Below are 24272 nucleotides of genomic sequence, written 5' to 3' on the forward strand. Positions count from 1 at the left end.
TGGGATTCTCTTTCTCTCTGCCCCTCTTCCACTCACACTTGGTCTCAAAATAAATAAACATTAAAAAAAAAAAAACCCAAACACAAAAATACTGAATAATTGTAAAACTAGGAAAAATTGTTTTTCTACTTTTCTGTATGTTTTCCTCCCTTCTGTTATAAACATGTAATCTTTTTTAAAAAGTCATATACATATTGGGGTGCCTTGGGTGGCTCAGTTAAGTGTCTGACTCTTGGATTTGGTTCCGGTCATGATCTCATGGTTCTTGAGATTGAACTCTGTAGGGCTTCAAGCTGTCTGCTTGGGATTCTCTCTCTCTGCCCCTCCTCCTGCTTACATGTGCCTGTATGTAAACATTAAATAAACATTAAAAAATAAACATTAAGGGGCGCCTGGGTGGCTCAGTTGGTTGCACAGCCAACTTCGGCTCAGGTCATGGTGTCAGTATTCATGAGTTCGAGCCCTGCATTGGGCCCTGTGCTGAGCTCAGAACCTGGAGCCCGCTTCAGATTCTGTGTCTCAGATTCTCAGATTCTCTCTCTCAGCCCTCCCCTGCTCACACTCTGTCTCTCTCAAAAATAAACATTAAAAATTTTTTATAAAAAACATTAAAATAAACATTAAATAAAATTAAACATTAAAACTAATTTTCTTGGGAATTATAAAAGTGACTTGGTTTGGTACATGACTTGGTAAGCAGTTTAAAAATATATAATTATGTTTGCTTACAGGATAAAAATGTTTTTAAAGCTTTATTTGTATTATTCATATATTTTTTAGTGTTAACTGCTCTGGTTGTTAAATATGTTGAATATCATCACAGGTTGAATGATTAATGGATGAAAGTACTATTGTACATTTTTATATATTCTTTTATCATATGAAAGTCTAGATTCCTGTTTTATATTCTTTTTAATTTCTTTAGTATATTCTCACATTTAGACTTCTACATGGTATAAAACATTTACCCAAATTTCATGTCATTTCAATCTTTCTAATTGATTACAATTAATTTAACACTTTAAACTGCAAACTTGTGTGGGATTTTTATGTATATCTTTACCTAATTTCATTATGGCCAAGAATACCGTCTTTGTGGTAGGAGCCCTTTAAAATTACTTTACGGCAAAGCATGTGGCCTGTTTGTGTAAATACTAGAAAGAAAATGACATTGACTAATGACCTTTTCTTGTTAAGAAAGCAATTATTCATTTTTCTTGATGTTTTGCTGCATTTATTGAGATGTGTGACCCAGCAGTTGTGAACAAGGTAAAATCCCAGAGACTGTTATTTAAAATACCAGCCATAAAACTATAGATAGAAAGTAGATTAGTGGTAGCCTGGAGCTGGGGGTGGGAACAGGGACTGGCTGCACATGGGTAGGAGGGGCCTTTTTGGGGTGATAGAAATACTCTAAAATTGCATTGTGATGATAGTTCACAACTCTGTAAATTTACTAAAAATCATTGATTTATAACTTGAAAACAAGTGAATTTTATGGTATGTAAATTGTGCCTCAATAAAACAAATAAAAAAAAAAAACAGCCACAGATGTATCTTTCAGTAGAAGAGGGGCTCCATGTAGGAGAGGGCAGACGCCAGACACTGATGATCAGCTCTTGCTGCAAAGCTAGGAGGTACTCATGGCTCGGCCCGTCACCTGTGGCCCCACAGCTTCCTGAACCCAAGTGCTTGCGGCAGCCCAGACCCACGCACACACCTATACCCACTGGACCCAGGCTGCTTATACCTACAGAGCCTGGGGCGTACCCTGTTGGACCAGGTCAGCTCAGGTCCTGATGGGCCTGCATCAGCACCTTCTGTGTCCCCAAACTCCCTGGGGGCCTTGAACCCCCATCCCCGGGGCGGGGGTGGGGGGGTGTCTCAGTGCCCAGAGCCTCTGGAACACGGCCTGGCCCTTCGCCTGCCTGGCAAGAAGCCAGGAGCCCAAGCAGTAGCTGAGGCCACATGAAGTCTCTGTACACAGTATGGTATTGAGTTCTTTCAGGGATTTATTAAGGCATTGAGCACAGTGTGATTTTCAGCCAACTGAAATGAATACACAGAAATATATCAGGACCTGAGGGATGTGCTTTTAAGGTTAATGGTGAGGCTGACAAGCTGAAAGAGCATTCAGAGTGACGCCAGTGCAGCACTCGCCCCAGCGTGGGAGATACTTTCCCTCAGCAGGGTCTCAGGCTCAGGAGCTCCTAGGGAGCATCTTGAAGTTCCCACCACTTTGATGCACGACAGGCACGTGACCTCCTGCCTGGTGACACCCCCCCTCCAAGTACACAACTTTGGGACCCCCCAGCCTCCCCAGGGGTGGAGGGCATGGTGTGGCCTGGCCACAGCATGGGGCACAGAGAGGCATTGGGCGAGCAGGCCAGGACAGACAACCTCTGACACAACACGGGGACCGAGGTGGGTCCCACCCGGCAGGCAGGAAGAGGGGGCTGGGGACCTCTCTCTGGGCCCAACTGTGGATGTGGAGCCTTTTTTTCCTGATTACAACTCACTGCACCTGGGGAGAACAGGATGGGTGTGTCCTTACGGAGAAAAGAGAACAGGAGGGAGGAGGGGGAGGGGAGGAGAGGCCAGGCACCCGTCAGCCTGAAACTCCAGACTGTTCGAGGTCACTGGAGGTGCTGAACTGTCTCTCCACCTTCTTTTGGTCCTTGATCTTGAGTCTAATATCCGCCCTCTTCTCAAAGAAGTTCACCAGAACGGACTCCGTCAGGATGGAGGCCAAGATCTGCTCGAAGGAGATGCACCAGTCGGTGTCCACGGTGCCCCCACAGCGGGCGGTGGCTGGGGGACTTTGGGACTCCCCGCCCACCAGCACCGTGTCGTCATCAGCCAGGTCCTCACACTGCAGGGAGCCTGTGCTGACCACCGAGTAGGAGGACATGGACATGTCGTCTTTGGTTTCGTCGTCGGACAGAAGCTGGGGGGGGGAGCCCCGGCCCTCGCCGCCGCCCCCTTCGCCCACCACCTGGCTTTCCTGTGGAGCTTTCCCAAGGTGGGTGTCTCCCCCGGCTTTGGCCTGGGGGTCACCCGCGGCTGGAGGCTGAAGCTCCGGGGGGGCCGGGTCCTGGGAGGGGGCCGGGGCGGGCATCTCATCGTCCTCCGGAGCACTATCCTGGGGCTTCCTGCCTGGCTGCATGGAAAACTTCTTCCCCACCTCACCGATGCGGAGTAGGAGGCTCGCCACAGTGGCAATGGCGTGGTACAAGTCCTGCTCCATGGGGTCCTCGCTGAACATGTTGTACAGCGTCTTGCACAGCTCGATGAACTGCTCCTTTTCAGGGAGGCACAGAAAAGGGTCGGGAGATGGTCAAGGATGGGCTGGGCTGGCCTCGGGGGCGCCAGACTGCCCATGCTGTGCTGTCTTGTTAGTTGTCTCCATCCCTGGGCCTGGTCACGCCCATTTCACAGACTGGGACACTGAGGCTCAGAAAGGGAAAGTGACATGACCAGTATCACACAGCCTTCGAAGAGCTTTCTCTTCTGGCTGCCTTTCTTTCAGCTCAAGGAGGGACTGGGAGTCCTTCCCTGGCCCTACCTCCACTCTGCTAGCATAGACAGTCCGATTTTTACCATGACTGTCCAAACCCAGTGGCTACCAGGACTTCTTCAGTGTGTTTTAGAGTTGCTTTGAGTTTTTTATATCTTTGATCAGAGTAGCGGGTGGGGACAAGGCAAGCACCGTCTGGGTCAGGTGAGGGGCTGGGGAGGTCTGACTCCAGGTGGCGCTGATACCACCCATCCGGGCCTCCAGGGATGGGATAGTGCCTCACTCCATGGGGCACCTGTTCTTCAGGCTGCGGGTGAGAGACCACCTAGATCGCAGTGTGCCCCTCCGGGAAGAGCAGGGCCGTGGTCAGGCTGCAGCCCAGGAATAGACTTTGGTTGGATGTGTGTGGCCCCGGCTGTGAGCCCCATGGCAAGATGCCGGTTCCCAACCCAGAGACCAGCAGAGGGACAGCGGGCTGCGGGTGGAGCAGGGCTGCGTGCGCCCGGCACCTGAGAGGGGCCTGGGAGAAGCAGCGGTGCCGTGAGGCTGTCTTGTAGGTGGGGGTGTGTGAGTCCCTGCGTGTCAGAGGCTAACCTTCCCTACTGCCTTTCTGGTACATGGATGCCGATCAAATGTGAGCAAGCCATTGCCAGGAAACACCATCCAGGACAAGGCCCTGCAACAACTGGCCTCCTATCCTTCTGGAATTGTCCCTGACTGCTGTCTGACTAGCAGGTGAGGGAGGTTGGCAGGAGAATTTCCACCCTACACAGTGGGTGCTGGGAGGTAGGGTGGGGTCCAGCCTTGGAAATGTCTGTTGTGGGCTCTGAACGGGCCTACCTGGTTCATCTTGGGGAGATCCTTAATCGTCTCCTTCTGAACTTCCTTCTCTTTGGCCCACATGCGAAGGTAGTGCCGATAGTCTGGAGGGCTGGTCCCCTTCTCCTCTGTGAAGAGAAAACAAATCTGTCAAATGCGAGAAAGAGCTGGGGGCTGGCAGCAGGTAGCAGGCGGATTTGGTGTCATCTGGCATGGGGTTCCCTGGGCCCCTTTACAAAACACTCCAGTACTTGCAGAAGTGGTGATCAGAAGGACATTCCGGAATACCCAGGTCTCTCCCTGAGTTATTCTGCTACAAAAGGTTTGGCCTGAGCTGAAGAGGGCCTCAACCTGTATTCCTTGAGATGGGGACGGAAGCCCGTGGAGGCAGGAGGAGGAAAGAGGCTGGGCAGGTCTAGAGGGATCCTGGCAGATAGCGGGCGCCCCAGAGGGAGGTGGTGACAGCAGGGGGAGGGGTGTTCACAGCTACGCGACAGTCAGACCTGGGGCTGATGAGAGAATGGCCTCCCCTCACAGCTAATGGGCAGAGTGTTCATGCATTTCCAAAGAAAGGCATGAGTTGACCGTTTTCCTGGATGGGGGCCTGTCCCACAGGGAGGGGCACCCAGACCCCACCGACCCTGGGATCTGCACAGCACTGGTGAGCACTGGCCAGCACGTACCTCCTCTTTTGTCTTGGACGTCCTCACTTCCACCTCCCTCTTGTTCCTCCTGCCGTAGTGCTTCTGGACAACCAGAAAAGAACAAGTACGTGGAGAATGTTCTGGATTTATGACTGGACCACTGAGGGCTGTGAGCAGACTGGTCCTTTCTCCTGCTGAACCAATGCACCCCCTAACTCTCCTTCCTCTCTACCAAAGGAATACAGGTCTCTACACAAGGTGTTTAAGTGAACAGTGAAGCACGTTATGGAGATAAAGCCCGAGAACTAATTTCTGTAGTTTCAGTTGAAGAAGTTCCAACTGAGAGCAGTCCTGATTATCAGTTCCACCTACGACCAACCACCACACTGGCTGAGGAGGAATTTTATGGACATGAATTCTTTGCCTGGCGTTGTCTTCCTTCCTTTCTTTTTTTAATTTTTTAACATTTATTACTGACAGTGAGAGACAGAGCCCGAGCAGGGGAGGGGAGGGGCAGAGAGAGAGGGAGACACAGAATCTGAAGCAGGCTCCAGGCTCTGAGCTGTCAGCACAGAGCCCGATGCGGGGCTTGAACTCACAAACTGTGAGATCATGACCTGAGCCGAAGTCAGATGCTTAACCGACTGAGCCACCCAGGTGTCCTTCTTTCTTTATTTTTTTGAAAAATATTTATTTCTTTTAGGGAGAGTGCAAGCGGGGAAGGGGCAGAGAGAGTGGGACAGAGGATCCAAAGTGGGCTCTGCCCTTACAAGCTGACAGCAGCGAGCCTGATGCGAGGCTCGAACTCATGAACTGTAAGAGGAGGACCAGAGCCGAGGTCAGAGGCTCAGCTGAGCCACCCAGGAGCCCCTTGTGCCATATTTCTTAAAGTGACACACTTGCTGGAGTTGGCTCGCGCCATGCTTCCTATGGGCCATGAATGTGGGGAGCAGCAGGCTGTCCAGCTGTCCCAGACCTGTGGGTGGCACAGCTGCTGGGGACCTACTGGCAGGCGGCAACATCCCAGTGCTGTGTGGTGGTGGGGAAGGGCGCACCTCTCTGGGCTCAGGTTTCTCACTGCGGAATGGAGACCCACTGCCTGGGCCTATGTGGAGTCTGAGGACAGGGCTCTGAACCCCCAATCCCTGGCCTTAACTGGAAGTGTCTGGGAAAAGCCTAAAGATTCTCCCAGATTCTAACAGAAGACACATCTGCTTCTTCAGTTTGTGTATTTGAAATCCAGGTCCTCAAGCTTCATTTCTAGTTCAAATTAAGCTTTTTGACACAGCCAGCAGGACTGCCCTGGGCATCTTGATACCCACTGTTTTTAATTTCTCTTGGGTGTGTATTACCCTTGATGTGGATTATCTCCCATGGGAACTTACAGGATGGGGTTTCGGTCGGTTTTGCAAATCAGTTTCCTACTACCAGCTCCACTGCCAAATCCCAAGCCCAGAATGCCCCCTTCACCCTGGACCTGACGCCCCCAGAGCGGACGCTAACTGTAGCAACAGGAATGACTTCAAAAGGGCACTCAACGGATGTATTTGTCCCTAACGAAAAGTTATGTAGAGCACGAGAAAAGCATCCACCACCTTCCTCCACCTCTGTGGGTCCGTTTCACGCTGTTGTGATGATGGCATCTGTACTTTCCCTATGAATGTGATGACGGAAGGAATAGTTTCTGCACATGGCTGTGGCGCGATGTGGCTGTGGCCCTGGTGTCTGCACACTGCCCACCGCACTGTGTGCCCTCGACAAGCACGGAGACCCCCCTCAACTCCCAATAAGCAGCAGCTTTGTTCTGGGTCTTCCTCAGTGGGACCAAGCGTGTCCAGGCCTCCTGACCATGCAGTGCAGTGTTAGGAAGACACAGCTCAGCACAAAGCGGGTGCCCTTGACCCCCACGGACTGACCTTGAGCCTCCCAGGGCGGGAAAAGTTCCAGATCTGAGGCCAGAGGAGATGCTGGAAGGGACAGCGGAGGAGAGGTGGAGGAGAGAGGAAGGGAGGCCAAGGTCCAGGAAGGCAGAAACAAGAGAATCAGGAGTGAGAACACCCCTGGGGACCCACCCAACACAGCCCGCGCCCTGAGCCCACCGAGGGCTGCAGGCCGCCTGTGTGAGCCCCACAGCAAGACTGCACAGCTACGAGCCCCAAGGCCATAGCCCCAGGGCCAGCAGCACTCACCTTCTGAGGAGCTGTCCTCCGTGAAGTAATGGGTCGCTTCTAGGGCTGACTCGGCCTCCTCTGGGCTCAGGGCTGCGCTCAAAGAGACAGGCAAGTGAGGGCAGGAGAAAACAATAGCACTCGCCAAAGCAAACCTCCCGGGTCCTGGACAGAGGCCTGGCTCCCCGCAGGGCACGAGGTGCCCAAGATGTGGGGTGTGGTCGTAGCGCTAATGGCGACCATTGATCCCATTATTGTTCCTGACTTGTACATGGTGTTTGAAAACATCCCCGTGTATCCCATCTAAAACCCCAGTCAGTGCAGCTGGGAGTCGGGAGGACAGCCAGCTCTCCTCCTGCCCTGATGGTGTCATGCCAGGACCCTGCAGACACATATGCAGGGTCTGGCCACGCATGAGTGACTTGCTCTTCTCCCTTGATGCGTCTCGGGCATCGGTCCACATCAGCATCACTACTTTGTGAGTAAGCAGTCCCCTGGGTTTCCGATCCACATGGTTCTTGGGTGAGGGGAGGCTCATTCTCCCCACTGTATGGACGGGGATGTAATGACAGGGACTGAGCAGGTGGCACTTCGGGGAGGTGGTAGGTGTGGGCCACGGACTCCCCAGGCGGGTAATGGACAACAGCAGGGACCCAAGGCAGCTCCACCCCAGGACAGAGGGCCCAGGGCTAGAGTCTCAGTATCCCCATCTTGGAGAACTCTCCACATGGCTACCCTTGCTGAGCTGGGTGAGCTCTGCCTGCACAGCGGGACCCCAGAGACTATGGGATCCGGCCTGGCTCAGGACTGGCTGCTGGGGACCCTTCACCTGTGGTCTGTCAGCATCTCTGTCAGGCTAGGGCCCAGCCTAGAGAAGGCAAGGGAGAGCAGGTCCTGCTCATGGCTGTGCAGCAGGGCTACCCAGGCCATTCTGAGGGCCTTGGCTGATCCTCTGGGGACAGATAGGAGCTACCCTGTGTCTCACCTGGGCCCTTGCCTGTGGACTGAGTCCTCTGAGACAGTGCTTCCCAGGTTATGGCCCTGCCCCAGTGCTCTGGCCTCCTCCTCCCCCTCTGTCAGGGTGTGGAACCTCTACGAAGCCTAGGCCCCCGTAAGCGCCCCCAGTGTGCCCTGGGACACTGAGGCCCCCCGCTCTTATACAAGAGGCCCTCGCTGGTGAGTGGGAGAGGAGACTCACCTGGAGGCAGGTGCAGCTTGTAGAGTGCCTTGAGCTTCTCTGTCATGTCCCCATGGTACATCCCGCCTGTGGAGGAAGGCCAGTGAGGAGGCATGCTGGCTACAGGGCACCAGAGCCCCATGGCCGGTCCACGCTCAAGCACCTCCCCTTCTGGTGGGTCCCGGTGGGCCCCTCCTCATACCCCGACTCCCTCCTGGAGACGTCCCTGGAGCAAGCCCCAGGCCTCCCACTGTCCCTGTGCTTCGCCCTTGTCAGAGTCTGCAGACCCAGCCTGTGCAGCCCTGGCCTGAGGGAGGGGTGGGGACCCCTACATGTTCCCAGTGGGAAAACTGCCCTTTCCGTATCAAGGGTCTTGCTGCAGGGGGAAGACTGGCTGGGGGGCATCTGGGGGCTTCTTGAGGAAGGGCCTTGGAGCCACTCACTCATCCCTGTCACAAACTCCTTGAAGTTGATCAGAGAGTCCTTGTTTTCGTCCAGGAGCCGGAACATGCGCCCCGCCAGTACAGGTGTGTGGGAGCCGCAGGCCCAGGGTGTCAGGCTGGCGAAGAGCTCCCGGAACTGGCCTGCGTCGATGCGGTACTGCTCCAGGTACGGCAGGCTGGGGTCCCGACGCACAGCCGTGGGGCGGCCGCTCCCCCAGTACTGACTTGCCAGGTGCTTGGCCTGTAGAGGGCACAGGCTGGTGAGATGGCCTGGCCTCCCAGAGCCTGGGTGGTTAGGATCGCCGGGCTGGCCAGTGAGTCCTCCCTCCTCTGTCTGCGCCTGAAGGGCACCGGGGTGGGGAGCACTAGGCCTGACGCGGCATCTCAGAGAGCCTCCCACATTGGTACCCCCAGCCACTTGTTTACAGGTACAGGAGCTGAGACACAGCGGGTGAGAGGCAGCACTGACCAGACTGTTCTGACCGGAAGGCTCAGCACGGTGGCCACCCTGGGTGCTACGCCAGAGAGGCAGACAGGAACCAACGACAACAGTATGGACTGTGCCATTTCTGCCTGCTCTTCACAACTTTTCCCCTTCTTCTGTTAACAGCACCTGAAATTTTTTTGGAGAGCCCCTCCTGTCCCATCCTAGGCCTCATGGCCTAGTTTTGGCTCAACAGTAAATACCCTCCTGTAGCCACGGCACCTGGCTTGAGTCCAACAAGTAACCCTGGACTTTCTGCTAAAACTACTTGCAAAGAAAAGGCTTTTTTCCCAAGAGAACAGGATGACTCTGGGGCTTCTGAGAACAATTCTGCCATTCTTAAACCTGCCTATTTAAGCCCCTGGATCCAGCCATGCCTGAAGTGGTAAAATTCCTAGACTTTCCAGTAACATGAGCCGATGCTTTCCCTCTTGTGTAAGCTGACGAGCGTGGACTTTCGGACACTTTAAGAAAGCGTCCTGCCTAAACTCCACAGAGAATTAAATTCCACCATGTGAGGTTTGTGGTAACTGTATCTGAGAGTGTTTTTAAATCAATGTCTCTTCTGGCAGGAGGCTGCCGCATGGAGGACACATTTAGGGGACTGGAATGGGGTATTGGTCCTGTCCTTGCTCTAGGCCGTCACCTTAAACACCATGTAAAGGTCCTCCAGTTCTTCAATTGAGAAACCAATGTCCCCAGGTATAGCTCGGACCTAGAAGGAAAGAGAAACAGGATGTACTGATGGATTCTCAAATTCTAGTTCTTTGAGAGAATTCCCACGTGGATGAAGGTTAAGACACAGGACACCGTCTTAATATTGCCAGCTCGCCAAGCACGCAATGGCAGCCCATTCAGGAAAGAAGGTGTGGGACACACGCATACCCTGGTCACCCATCCTGTTACTCAGTCTACGTCCAAGCTCCTTGGTGAGCATGAGGCAGGGGAGGGAGACCTGTCTGTCCCAGCGCCCGTGAGGTACACAGGGTGAGGGGCAGTCATTTAGTGACTGCTATCTGAATCTCTGCAAAGACTCTGGCCCTGGCTTTTGGGCAGGTGTCCCAGAAACTCCCAGTAAATTCTCTCCCCAGAGCTGGGGAGGACAAGGGCTTGTAGGGAGGCACAGTGGGCTGGGCGGGTGGAGGGTGGCTGAGTGTCGCTACCCAGGGGCAGGGGCAAAGCCAGGCTGGAGGGCTCAGCCTACAGTAGGGCGACACTTGGCCTTTAGGCCCTGAGGTGTCAGAGCTCTGCGGAGGTCAATCTGGGAGCAGAACATTGTCACCACAGAACAGCGGCCTGCCCTCTCACCTCCCGATTTGCACCTTCACTCCTGGAATCCAGACCCATACAAGGGCCCTGCACCTGGCCCTGTGGGAGCAGCCCACCTGGACCGTCCCCACCTCTGCCAGCCACCTGTGGCCACTGGAGCCCAGCCTCGTCCGTACCACGCTCCTCTTGGCCGTATCCTCCAGGGACTGGATCACTTTCAGCCTCTGCTTAAACCGCATCTGTTCAATGTCGTCGGCCCTCAAGCTGCTGAATTTCTACCAGCCAAAGGTGATTCGGTGAGATGAGGCGGGGCCACGGAGCAGACATCTGCCACCGACCACGGCTGCCCACACCCACACTCCCACATGCCCGGGGAGGGGGGGGTAGGCTGGCCAGATGGCCCCGGAGGGTGCTGACCTCATACGACACCTTCAGGAGGTCGAAGATGTCCACCTCTGCAGGAGGGTCATCTCCGCTAGTCAGCAGGGCATGGAGGTGGGGGATAGGAGGAGAAACACTCTGCTTATTGACCACATTGTCCAGGTATCTGCAAGGATTAAAGGACAGAAGGCTGGACCACCTCCAGGCAATAGGGATGTCCTACCTACTAAGTGATGTGGAGGGACCTCGTTTGCCTAGACTCCCAATTAATAAGTGAGTGTGCTGAGGACGGGGCAGCCTCCAGGAAGGCAGATGGGCTGACGACTCTGCAGCAGTGAAGGCGAGAGCCATGCCCCAGAGGACATCCTGGCAAATCAGGGATCCCTCTGGAGGTGGCAGAGAGGCTTCCCTTCTCATGGGGCCTGAGCACTAACTCTGGGAAGCCAGGCTGTCCTCTGGGGGTCCCCTGCATGGTCTCCCCTGCACACTAGGAGAAAGGTCTGTCCCGGCTGGAGGGATGACATGCTCCTGAGCTGCCTCAGTGGGCAGGTGGCAGCGTCCTTGGCACACCTGGGTGGCCGGGAGTGTTCCAGGCTGGGTAAATGTATGCACGTGGCCAGCAGGACTATACAGAGCTCAGGGCCCGGGCCAGTGTGAGGCCAGGGCAGGGCCTGGTGACGTGACAGGAGTTAGGTTGGTGAGCCGGGGAAGGCGCCATCGGGACTGTGTTGAGAGAAGAGCAGATGCCCAGCCTTTGCTGGAGGCTGGAGGCCATGCTGTGGCAGCTGCCCTCTGCCCCCCAGCTTCCCCAGGCCAGCGTGCTCTGGTCCACCACCCATTTTATCTGCTCCCAGAGCTAGCACTGCCCAGTGCCATTTTGTCTCCCACCAGAAAGGAGGCTGTTCCCTGCCACCTGGGGTGTGCTTGGTAGGTTTGTCACTGAATGCCGAGTAAGTTGCGCCCAGGGCTGCCGAGGGGTCGGGCTCTGCCATCCATGCGGGTGCCGGCCAGCAACCCGGCAGGAGGAGGGAGCCCGGCTCGGTCACCTGCCCAGGACGGTCATGGCCTCGCCCTCGTCGCTGCAGCCCAGCAGCTGCTCCATGTTGGCATCCAGGATGGCCAAGGCCACCTGCAGGATCACCTTGATGCCCTCATAGAAGAAGCAGTCAACAATGACCACGGCGCTCTCAAAGGGCATGACGCTGAGGAAGAGGGTCAGGAACCAGGAGAGCGAGATGCTGGAAATCACCCCCAGGTCCTGCATCTTCTCGGAGAGCTGGGGCAGGAAGTCTCTCGTCAGCTCTTCAAAGATGCCTTGGTCCACCAGGGCCCCTAGAGAGAAGGTGAAGGGGTTTGGATGGCAAGCCCGTACCCCTGGCTCAGGTAGGTCCTCGTGGGGGCCCCAGGGTGAGGCGCGGGAAGCCGTGTGATCACTGGGCAGCTCCGCTTACACGGGGGGCTGCAGGGGGTATGGTGGAGAAAATAAGAAAGAAACACACCCTGCGGGGTTCTTTTCTGCAGCTTCCAAACCACCGTGTGAAAAGAATAATTCCTTCCACTGTAGTTGGATTTTCTATTGGGGAAATACAAATTTCTTCCTTCTAGAAGTGTGAGAAGTAAATGNGGGACACCCCCAAAACCAAAACATCTTAGAACAGACTTAATTATATACGTAATTAACTACATTTGCCAGTGCGTTTCCATTTAATAGCACTGATCCTACTGGCTGTAGCTCATAGTAGTTGAAGCTGGGTTTGTAGGTGCATGGGGGTGCACCGCATGCTCTGGGTGTGATACTGGAAATTTTGTACAATACTAAGGCTTACGGGGCCCCTGGGCAGCTCAGCTGGTTAAGTGTCCAACTCTTGATTTTGGCTCAGGTCATGATCTCACGATTCGTGAGTTTGAACCCTGCATCGGACTCTGCACTGACAAAGCGGAGCCTGCTTGGGATTCTCTCTCCCAATCTTTCTGCCCCTTCTCTGCTTGTTCTCTCTCAAAAATAAAAAAAAATAAACTTAAAAAAAAAAAAAAAGGCTTAGGAAGAGCTGGATGGATGAGAATTTAGGCCTCAGGCTCTCCTTTAAGAACCACGGACTGTGTCATAGCTTCTCATTGCCAGCCCCTCCTAGGGCAATGTGTAAAGCCTGGGCGGCACGGTGGGGTCTGTGTTTGGGTCCCCGCTTTCTAGCCTCCTCATCCATAGAAAGGGGGCCGTGACCGTCTGCAGCCACTGCACGTCTGTGAGGCCACACCGTGCTGGGTGCTCAGTGGAGAGCCTGGCACAGGGAGCCGCCAGCCCCGCGGGAAGCTCCAGGCTGCAGGCACTCACCCACTACCCTGGTGTTGTAGTAGTCGGGCAGCATGCGCTCACAGAGGGCCACCAGCAGCCAGAAGGCCTCCTCTTCGCTGCCGTAGAGCAGGAGCACTGAGGTGACGATGTTCATGGCCTGTGGGCACAGGGACAGAAAGGGGGGCTCCCGGAGCTGGCCACCACATAAAACTGCCCCGTTCCCCCACCCCTCCATGGGCCTGCATGGCCTCACCCTACAAGCAAGTCCCACAAGGACGAACTATCCCACCCACCTCCATGCATCTTGCCAAAAGGCAATTTGCAGGAAATTGGTTTGACAAAAACCAGCCGCCAAGTCCCTCAAGTCGGGCCAGTGGGCACGTGGCAGGTGGAGGAGGAAGCTATGAGTGTGAGGCGCTACTTCTTCAGAGTGGCTTCTGGTGTCGGAGGTGTGACGTGAGGCCAGGCAGATGGGTAAGTGGGCCGCACGTGACAGCTACATGGCCGCAGGGTGGCCAGGGACAAACGGGGACGGCACACAGCCCGAGCTGATAGCCAGGCTTGTAAGGAAAACACTGGGGTGGTGGCGATTATCTTAAGAATTCTTGAAGCCACAGCCTGACTTTCCCTGCACTGGCGATGTGTCATGCAGTGCTGGATTTACAGAAAGTGACTTTTGAGGAGGTCGTGCTTTCTCTGAGATCCCAGATGGCAGCCTCAGGGAAACAGAAAGCCATGTGACCAGGCCAGAAAAATGTCCCCTGCACGTAAAGTCAAATGCTGCCAGAAATGCAAATCAAAGCCACACTGAGATGCTACCTCACTCATGCCAGAGGGAGGGCTCTTAACAAAAGACCAGAAAATGAGTTTGGGGAGGACGTGGGGTGACTGGAAGCCTCGTGCACTGCTGGTGGGAGGTAAAGTGGTGCAGCTGCTATGGGAAACACCACGGCAATCCCTAAAAAATTAAAGGCAGGATGACCGTATGATCCAGCAAGTTCACTTCTGGGTAGACACACAAAAGGAACGAAAGCAGGGGCAGGAAGAGACACTGCACACGCATGCTCACAGCCGCGTTATTCACCAGAGACAGGAGGCAGAAGCAAACCCAGCGCCCATGTACAGACGGACGGACAGACCAAGTACGGTATATACGTAGAACGGAACAGTATTCAGGCTCCAAAAGGAAGTTTTGGACACGTGACATAGCGCAGATGAACCTTGAGGACTCTGCGTTTACGAAGCCAGCCACAGAATGACAAATAGTGTGTGATTCCACCCAGATGAGGTACTTGGAGCAGGCAAATCCATCGAGGCAGAAGGAAGAATGGGGCTGCCAGGGGTATTGTTTCAGGGGCACAGGGCTTCCATTTTGCAAGATGAGAAGAGTTTGGAGATGGGCGGTGGGGACGGTCACACAATGACACACTTCATGCCACTGAAGCGTACATTTAACATGTTGTGTATGTTTTACCACACACACTAAACAGTCAAATGCTGCAGGACCCAGGCCAGGGCACGCCGAAGAGCGAGCAATTCATATTGTTTCTAATTATACCTCTATCTTTGATCGGGCTCTCCCCGGGGGGTCGGGGGGCGGTCACAGTGTGTGAGGCCATCGCTGCGGCCCAGGGCGCCAGGGCTCTGCTTGTGGGAGCTGCTGGTGGGGGATGTGGTCTCTGGGCCCGGCCAACCCCCTTTACCTGGCAGTAGCCGATGGTGGGGTTTCGGAAAGCGTAGGCGGTCAGCACCCGCCGGAGAGCGGCGATCCCGAGCTCGTTCTGGAAGGCAGGGTGCTCAGGCATGGAGCGGTGGAGATCTCGCTCAATCTCCTCCGTGGCCAGGCTGTACTTCCCCATGGACTTCTCTACCAGCTCCTCGTAGTAGCCAGGGTGAGTCACCATCTCATTCCAGGCCCCTGTGGAGACACAGCTGGCAGCTGTCTCTCTCCTCCTCCTCCTCCTCCCCTTCCCTCCCAGGACAGTGTGGGCAGTGACAGGGCAGGCCAGAGATGTCAGAGCACCACAGAACACAAGTGGGACTCTGGGGTCTGTTAAGAGGTGGAGACAAAGGTTCCCTTGTGACTGCTCCTGGGAGGGGTTGCCCCCACCAGAGTTTAAATGGCATTCTCATGAAGCCGTCCAAGTGGCCAAGGAGTGTGCATTCGGTCAGGGCCTGTCCACAGGAAAGGAGCCTCAGGGGGTCTGCCTGCCTCTCACTGCAAGTGGGAGAGCACTGGAGATAGAGCCCTGCCCTTGGTGTCTGCTTCCCAGGGTGGCTCTCCTCACAGCTAAGAGCCCCATTTTAGGCTTGTAAAGGGCTGGCAGCTCCCGCTGGCTGACTGAATGGAGCTGTCTGCAGGGGCCCTGGGGGGTCTGGGCTGAAGCCGGGGCACCTCACCGGAGAAGAGGAGCCACAGCTCTCCCCGGAGGCTCTCGGGGATGCCTTTCAGCACCAGCTCCCGCGTCTTGGCTGTGCGGTACATGCACATTCCGCGCCCGTACTCAAAGAAGTGAATGTTCCACGACTCCTCTTTCATCTTCTCCTTGGCCTGGGGGAGAAGCAGACAGGGCGTGTGAGCGCCAGCTAGCCAGGGGGCCGAGGCCTGGGTAAGGCCCTCCTCCATCTAGAGTGCAGACTTGCAAGGGCTCCTGGTAAGAATGCCGAGGGCCCAGGCCAAGCTCCGCACAGCGCCAGCCCCAGGCGTCAGGGAATGAACCTCCCTGCGGAGTCCTAGGGCCTGCGGTGAGGGGCTGTGCCCCGTGGCTCACAGGATGTCCCTGGCCTCATCCCAGGCCTGGGTCCTGGGCTGCAGTGGAGTCCGTGCTCCCGCTCACCCCCTTGGCCCCCAGGTCCTCCATGGGCGAGTTTCTCTGGAAGAGCCTGAGTAGACCCTGGGAAGAGGTCGGTGCGTCCTGCACGCTGGAGCTCTGGCGGCCGCCAAGGGCTGTGGATGGGCTGGCGGGACCTGATGCCTCTGGAGGAGAGGGGCAAGGCTGAAAAACACAACGCAGAAGGGAAGGCACTGGTGAGTGAGCCCCTTGTGGGGCCTCTGGCTTGCATGTCAGCCATGAGTGCTGGTGGCTGAAAAGCATGGGCAGGGAAGCACCAGGTCTGGCCAAGCAGGAGGCCACGTCCCCAGGTCTCGGCCATGACCCAGCGTGACACCTGCGTCGTCCTCGCCTCACCAAGCCCTCTCACAGAGGCTGCTTGCTTCGGGGATGGGTCCTAAGGCCCATGCTGCCAGGCCTTCTCTCAGTGAGGCCAGGGCCTAGAGCCCCTGCATGCCCCTCCTGGGCCTGCCTGGCGGTGCTCGTTGCTCCCTGGGGCACCTTCCTCACTGCAGCCTCTGGGGGACAGACCCTGCTGACCTCTGAAGGGACAAGTTCATCTGCCCAGACTGGCTCCAGGCAGCAGTCATAGTATGCTGCTCCACTTTTGAGCACATGGACCCTGGCTAGAGATCAGCCCAGGGTGTGACTGTCAGGAAAGTGCAGCGGGCCCCGCAGAGCCCAGGCAAGGGGTCCCACAGGGAAAGTGGAGCAGAGGCAGGGCGACATCGGGGCCAGGGGGGCCAGCACAGTCCTGACCTCCTGCCCTTTCCAGATCGACAGAGTCCTGATTGAGGTCATCCCTCCCACGTGTGCCCTTCATGACTGCTGAGTGAGGGAAGGAGCCCTCTCCTGTCGTCTGTCCCTCGGGTGACCTGACTACTGTGCCCTGAAGGGGCCCTCAAGGAAGAAGGGGCTTCCAGAGGGCTGGTTGTCTCCCTCAAAGCTCCCTGTTTCTGTCTTCCTCTGGTCCACGTGTCCAGTGTGTGGTGCAGCCTTCAGCGGCCACACTACCTCTTTGCTCTGGACACTTATACCAGCTCGAGACTGGGTCCTCCTCACCAGTATGCAGTGGCTTCCAGCACACTAGGACTGGGTGTGTGGGAGGACGGGTCCCTGCCTCCACAGGGTACACCCCCCCCGCAGGGGCTAACCAGGAACAGGGCCTTGTGTTAGAAGAGGGCCTCCTCCACGGAGGAGCCTGGGAACCCACTTTCCCACCGCACAGACAGTCAAAGGGCAAGAGAAATGGACCCTGGTGTGGTTCTGGGAATGTCCCAGGGTGGGGGGCGATGTGGGGCTGGCAGCAGGGAAGGGAGGCATAAGGGGTGGAGGTCTGCAGGGGGGCCCTAACCTCCAGGGTCCTTCCCCTGGTTTTCTGGAACCCCTCCCCCGGCAAACCCTTCTCAGGAAGCACTGGCAGCTGTGGCCCTTCAGGCACAGTGCGGGTGACACTTTACATCTGCCCCTGCTTGTCTGCTGCTCAGCCTGCAGGGACCTGACTTCCAGGTGAGCTCCCGTAATGGCCTTTGCTTGTCTTGTCCCCTGGCCCAGGGGGCAGGTGGTCTTGTCTATTTTCTCCTCAGCTTCCACCCTGAGCACCTGTGGGTGGGAACACTGCTCTTAGGTGGACATGTGCCACTGGCTCCCCTCCTGCCAACAGCAGCTCCCCATTTCTTTGTGGGGGGCACATCTCTCTCCAGTCTGGGCCCCACCGAGAACCGGGGTGATGCCCCTGAACTAATCAGCATTTCCTGGCCCCGGGCTCAGGCCGGGTTGAAGGTGCTGCGTCACCCAGGTGCCACCGAGGAAATGCCGTGGTGACCACAGGGAATGTCAGGAGGAGCCAAGGAGGATGCAGGGGTTGCTGCCAGCATCCTGGTCCACACACCACCCAGGAACAACGCCCTCTTGGCAGAAAGCCCAGTCCGGTGGGGAGAGGCCTCTCTGGGGACAGGCGGCTGACTGCATGGCCCTCTTGGCTTGTGGGCCAGTAAGCTCCCTCTCTGCATGTCATGCTCCAGTCAGGGTCCCGTCGTCTGTGACCGCCCCCCACCCCCACCGCCACAGTACCATCCACCAAGTGGCAGGGGCGGGGGTGCTGGACAGCTTCCTGCAGTAACTCACTGTCTGTGTTCCCTGTCAGAAAACCCTCTTCCTGGCTGTGGTGACGGTTTCACAGGGAATATATACTAAACTCTCCAAACTGTACTCTCTGGATACATATGGCCTGGTGTGTGTCCATTTTTACCACAGAGATGCTGGTTTTCATAAAAAGAGAAAAAAGGAAAAAAAAATAAAAAAAAAAGAAGAGAACTCGGCTAGGTTCCCATCCACAGTGCATCCCTCTGCCCCTGGCTGATGTCAGAAATTCAGAAATAGGGGCGCCTGGGTGGCACAGTCAGCTAAGTGTCCGACTCTTGGTTTCGGCTCAAGTCATGATCTCACGGCTTCATGGGTTTGAGCCCCACATCGGGCTCCATGTTGGCAGCACAGAGCCTGCTTGGGATTCTCTCTCTCTTCCTCTCTCTCCACCCCTCCCCCACTGGCACTGTCTCTGTCTCTCTCAAAAGAAATAAACTTAAAAAAAGAAAAAGAACTTCAGAAATAAAACTTTCACGACAGACTGCTCAATCCACGGGGCACAACCCCAGTCCAGACTGACAGAGCCCTAACACAGAGACTCTGCCTCCCGCCTGAGGCTCCCCAAAGGGACCAGGACTACGGATGGACTTGCAGGCCACAGAGCACCTCAGAGGATCAAACCCTCAGTATTGGAAAAGGAGACAGACTCCAGGATGTGGCCTTGGCAATAACCGCCCTGTGTGACAGCCACCGGCGAGGCAGCGAGCTCCCGGGCCGTGCCACCTGGAGTCCTGCGTTTTCCCAGGCCAGTCCCTCCCCTTCCTGCAGCTGACCACCTCACACATCCCTCCAGTGCAAAGCTCCAGAGGCAGCTGCCCACCTCACTTTCTGCTGAACCGAATCTCAAACCTCTGGCCTCCTGTTTAAGCGAGCGAGCAGGAGCAACATGAGGCCCGTCACAGCCACGGCCCCCGGCCAGCCTCCCTGCATCTGTGGTCTCGCAGGCCAGCCCTGGCCCCCTCCATTCTGGCTCCGAATCTTGCCCTTCCACCTCCTGGACCTTTCTCCAGGTAACTGCCCCCTCCACTGACTGGATCAAGCTGGAGTGGGCCCCACAGACCCTCCTATGTGCTTTAACTGGCGGTGCTCGCACACTGAGCTGCCCACTTAACGATCAGTGCGCTTTTTAGAGTATATGTGTTACGCTCCAACTGAAAAGTGACCTCTGTTATTCTCGGCTGACCTTTATACAAAATTCTCAAAAGAGTTGTTTAAACTCCCTGTATCCTTTCCCCCTCAGGTTGTTGTTGTTGTTTTTCTAGAAAGCGTTCCTTTATAAAGTTCTAATAGCTACCTTTATAATAATATCTTTAGTACCCTGGTCCTTTCTTTCTAGACCGCGTCAATTCCCTACTATGGGCAATACTGAAATTAGCAAGTAACCCTTTCCTCTGCTCCCTCCCCTCTTTCTCTGCCACCATACACTGATTTACTTTCACTCTTGGTTAACAAGGCAAGCGGTGAGCTTATTCTACTTTCCAGGCCTTCTTATCCTGTGTGTTTCATTGCATTCTCTCGTCAGAGCATAGAAAACATACACAGGGTCTGTCAGCTTCATCCTCATTTGCTGGTCTCGTTTCTACAAATACATTCAATGTGCCCACCAGACCTTCAGCCAAAGTTTCTCCAAACTTCTCTGGGTTGTCTGTTTGTTGTTCTTCATTAGATTCCTCAAGAGTTGGTAGATTTCTTAAATCCCTACATATTCTTTACTCGCTGCTTGAACCTCAGTTTGCCAGATATAAAATCCTTGGGGCATAATTTTTATTAAACATTGTATATCTTTAAAATGTCACTGTTTGTATAAAACATTGTTTTCTGAGAGTCTGATCTCATGGGCAACTGGGTGGCTTGGTCGGTTAAGCACCCTTCTGACTCTTGATTTTGGCTCAGGTCATGATCTTGCGGTTCGTGAGATAGAGCCTTGCATTGTGCTCTGCACTGACAGGGTGAAGCCTGCTTGGGATTCTCTTTCTCTTTCTTTCTCTCTCTCTCTCTCTCTCTGCCTCTCCCCTGCTCATGCTTTTTCTCTATCTCAAAATAAATAGACATTAAAAAATAAATAAATAAAAGTCTGATCCCAGTCTGATTTTATTCCTTCATAAATGACTTTGTCTTTTTGGACTGGTTGTCCTCCCAATTTTTTCAAATCTTTAGCTTTTAACGTTTATTTGTGAGAGAGAGAAAGAGAAAGACAGAGACAGAGTGTGAGTAGGGGAGGGGTAGAGAGAAAGGGAGGGAGACACAGAATCTAAAGCAGGCTCCAGGCTCTGAGCTGTCTGCACAGAGCCTAACGTGGGGCTTGAACTTATGAGCTGTGAGATCATGACTCGAGCTGAAGTCAGGAGCTTAATCAACTGAGCCACCCAGGCGCCCCTCAAATATTTAGTTTTTACCACATTCTGTAACAACATTGACTATTGTGTACTGGTTTTCCCAAACATATAACAGGTCCTTCCATTGTGCATGTTCAAGTCTTTTTATACTCAGAAAAGTTATTGTGACTGGTAGTTTTCTATCAGTTGTTATTCTAAGCTCTTTGGTTTTCCGTTCCAGGGAGCTACATTATACATAAGTTTGATCTTCTTTGCCTGAATTCTTTACGACGGTTCTTGGCTATTTTTTCTCTTCCTTCACTTGTTTTGCCCTCCTCTGACCCTTATCCAACCTCAACCCTCCCTTATCCCTTGAGATCTATTCATTGTTGCAGTCTCCTTGTGTGATACTTATTTCTCTTCCTTTTCTTTTTTTAAGTAGGCTCCGCACCCAGCATGAAGCCTGATGCAGGCCTTGAACTCAAGACCTGAGCTGACCTTATGAGTCAGACGCTTAACTGACTGAGCCACACAGGCACCCCTGTCATTTTTGTATGTGATACTTGTTTCTGAAATATTTCTGTAGGTTTTTTTTCTAATTATTTTCTGAAGTCTGTCAACTCTTTTCTTATGACTTGTCACTTTGTTTCTGTGCTTTCTAAAAGTTCTATTTATACCATTCTTCTGTAGTTTCTGCCATTTTTCTAATTATTTTTGGATCATATTGAAACATTAGGGTACAGTTTTCAACTGCTTTGGAGGGATACTGTTCTGATGTGGTTTCAGTATCTCTGGACAGTTATTTGGTTCATTTTCTCCCTATGACACCTTTGTATAGAGTGCAATCACCATCTTCTGTTGCTTGTGATTAAATGATATAGATTCCTCTGTACTTTGAGGAGGATGTCGGGGAGATGTGGGTCGGGGTAGCTTTCTGCACTGAGCAGTTGGGGGGGCCCATCCTCTGCTCTCAGGGAAGCCCCCTCTCCTCAGGACTTCCTGACCCATCTCCTCTAGTATCAGAAGCTTCTCTCTGTTTTACCCCCAGGTTCCTGCCCTGCTCAGTCCCAGGTCTGGTTTTCCTCAGTGAGGGCTCTTTCCTCTTGGGAGCTGTGGCTGGTGTTTCAGATCTCAGGGGAGTGGGCCGCCCTGGGTGATCTGATCTTCCCTCAGCCTGTAGTGCATTCTCGTGTTAGGTTTTGTTTGCTTCTCTGTAAACCAGGAGCCTGCGAGTTCTCCCCACGTCCCTGAGTGTATCCCAGAGTGACTTGCCAAGGCTTCTGTCCAGTGAGTAGTCTCTTGGAGGTGTGGGGAGGTGTTTTGCAGTGATTTCGGGGTTCCCTAGCTCTTAGACTGTCAGAACCCCTTTTCTCTTCCCTTTACTGCCTCAGCACAGCTGCTGGCTCTACATCCGGTTAGAATAATGCTACAGTTGGTGGTCTGGCCCCACCTACTTGTAGTCTGTGGTCTGTGAGATACCCTTCCACCTGCTTTTGTGGAAAACAAAACTTTCACTCTTAAAGTTGGTCTGGGCCTTTTCCTGAGGAAATTTGGTGAGATTTAAAAGTGACCCTGCTCCTGCCACCTTGTCCCAGTTAAAGGCCACTCCAGTCAGGCTTTTCTTCCTACTTTCCACTGAGCAACTCTCGTCAAGGCCACCATGACCTCTGTTTGCCTCTCCAGTAGTCTGTTCTTAGTGCTTGTTATGTTTGACTTCAAACGTCATACATCCCAAACTGAATTCTTCCTACTCTGTTCTTCCTGCATCTTCCCCACGTCACTAAATGGTGGTTTTATTCTCTAAGCTGCACAGTCAACACCATGGCATCATTTCTTTGTAAACCCCTCTCTTTCTCCCATACCCAGTATCAAACCCAACACTCAACCTCACATCTACTTCCAAAACACATCTGATATACTAACACTGAACAATCCAAAAAGGAAATCAAGAAAACAATTCCATTTATGACAGTATGGAAAAGAATAAAGTGCTTAGGGATAAACCTAATCAAGGAGGTGAAAGACTTGTTGGCTGAAAACTACAGAATGTTGCTGAAAGAAATTAAAGAAGGTAGAAAATAAACAAAGAAATTTTGTGGTTGTGGATTGGGAGACGTAAGATTGTTAAGATGTCAATATTCCTCAAAGTGATCTATAGATTCACTGCAGTCCCCATCAACACCCCAATGACTTTTTTGCAAAAACAACAACAACAAAAAAACACTATTAAAATTCATATGGAATCTCAAGGGCAGGACCACAAATAGCAAAATAATAGCCAAAGAAAATGAAGTTGGGAATCTCACACTTCCTGACTTAAAAATTTACTACAAAGCAGGGGTGTCTGGGTAGCTCAGCTGGTTAAGCGTCTGACTCTTGATATCAGCTCAGGTCATGATATCATGGTTGTGGGATAGAGTCCCAGGTCAGGCCCTGTGTTGACAGTGCAGAGCCTCCTTGGGATCCTCTCTCTCCCTCTCTCTCTGCTTGTGCACCCCACCTCTCTCAAAATAAATAAATATTTTAAAAAATTTACTATTGGGGCGCCTGGGTGGCTCAGTCGGAGTGTCCAACTTCGGCTCAGGTCATGACTTGCGGTTGGTGGGTTCGAGCCCCACATCAGGCTCAGCCAGTTCAGAGCCTGGAGCCTGTTTCAGATTCCGTGTCTCCCTCTCTCACTGACCCTCTCCTGCTCACGCTGTCTCTCTCTCTCTCTCTCTCTGAAATAAATAAAACACTAAAAAAATTAAAAATTAAAAAAATTTTTACTATCAAGCAATAGTTAAAACAGTATGGTATTGGCATAAAGACATATAGATTAATGGAACAGAACTGAGAGCCCAGAATTGAACCCTTAAATATATGGTCAAATGATTTTAGACAAGGGCGTCAAGACTGTTCAATGGGGAACAGATAAGTTTTTATCACAAATGGTGCTGAGAACTGGATATTCACATGCGAAATGATGAAGTTGGACCCTTAACTCACACCATATATGAAAATTCACTAAAAAATGGAGCACAGACCTTAATGCAAGATCTAAGCCAAAAAACTCTTAGAACATAGAGGAAAAACTTCATGATGTTGGATTGGCAATTATTTTTTGGATATGACATCAAAAGCATAAGAAATAAATGAAAAATAGATAAACTGGATTACGTAAAAATTTAGAACTTCTGTGCATCAAAGGGCCCAATCATCAAAATGAGAAAACAACCCATGAAATGAGAGAAAATGTTTGCAAATTATGTATCTGATGGGTTGATATCCAGAATATATAGAGAACTTCTCAAACTTGAGCACAAACAACCCAATTTTAAAAAAAGGTGAAGGGCTTGAATAGCCAATAAGACATGAAAAGATGCTCAATATCACTAATCACTGGGGAAATGCAAACCCAAAGCTCAATGACAGACCACTTCACATCCATTAGAAAACCTGGGAAATAACAGGTGCTGGCATGGATGGGGAAGAAACTGGAGCCCTTGGGCACTGCTGGGGGGGATGTAAAATGGTGCGGCCACTGCGAAAGAAGGTTGGGCAAGCCCTCAAAATATTAAACATTGAGTATTTGACTTCTTCCCAGCAACTCCACTTCTGGGTATATCCGTATGAACTGAAAGCAGGTCTTGAAGAAATATTTGCACACCCACATTCATAGCAGCATTACACAATAGCCAAAGGGGGGGAAGGAAACCAAGTGTCCATCAAAAGATGAATGGCTAAACAACCATGGTATAAACATACAATAGGATATTATTCAGCCTTAAAAAGGAAGGAAATTCC

At 53.0% G+C, this 24272-nt stretch overlaps 1 protein-coding gene across 2 annotated transcripts in view; it reads right to left on the reverse strand.

Annotated features, from left to right (window-relative positions):
- Positions 1-1994: 1994 nt before the first annotated feature.
- Positions 1995-24272, reverse strand: part of TBC1D9B (TBC1 domain family member 9B) — a 100353-nt gene continuing 78075 nt past the window's right edge. The window contains exons 9-23 of one of the 2 annotated variants that reach the window (XM_077746314.1): positions 16033-16191; positions 15596-15746; positions 14899-15113; positions 13235-13352; positions 11949-12234; positions 10939-11068; positions 10698-10796; positions 9899-9967; positions 8769-9009; positions 8347-8412; positions 7170-7241; positions 6897-6947; positions 5020-5082; positions 4358-4464; positions 1995-3301 (exon numbers count right to left, since the gene is read on the reverse strand). In XM_077746314.1, the coding sequence (XP_077602440.1) occupies positions 2609-3301; positions 4358-4464; positions 5020-5082; positions 6897-6947; positions 7170-7241; positions 8347-8412; positions 8769-9009; positions 9899-9967; positions 10698-10796; positions 10939-11068; positions 11949-12234; positions 13235-13352; positions 14899-15113; positions 15596-15746; positions 16033-16191 (2520 nt within the window). In that variant the 3' untranslated portion in view covers positions 1995-2608. The remainder of the gene's footprint in view (positions 3302-4357; positions 4465-5019; positions 5083-6896; positions 6948-7169; positions 7242-8346; positions 8413-8768; positions 9010-9898; positions 9968-10697; positions 10797-10938; positions 11069-11948; positions 12235-13234; positions 13353-14898; positions 15114-15595; positions 15747-16032; positions 16192-24272) is intronic. The other variant, XM_077746315.1, reaches the window with a different exon arrangement.

Source organism: Crocuta crocuta, unplaced genomic scaffold, assembly GCF_008692635.1.
Source record: "Crocuta crocuta isolate KB4526 unplaced genomic scaffold, BGI_CrCroc_1.0 scaffold218, whole genome shotgun sequence".
Taxonomy (NCBI): domain Eukaryota; kingdom Metazoa; phylum Chordata; class Mammalia; order Carnivora; family Hyaenidae; genus Crocuta; species Crocuta crocuta.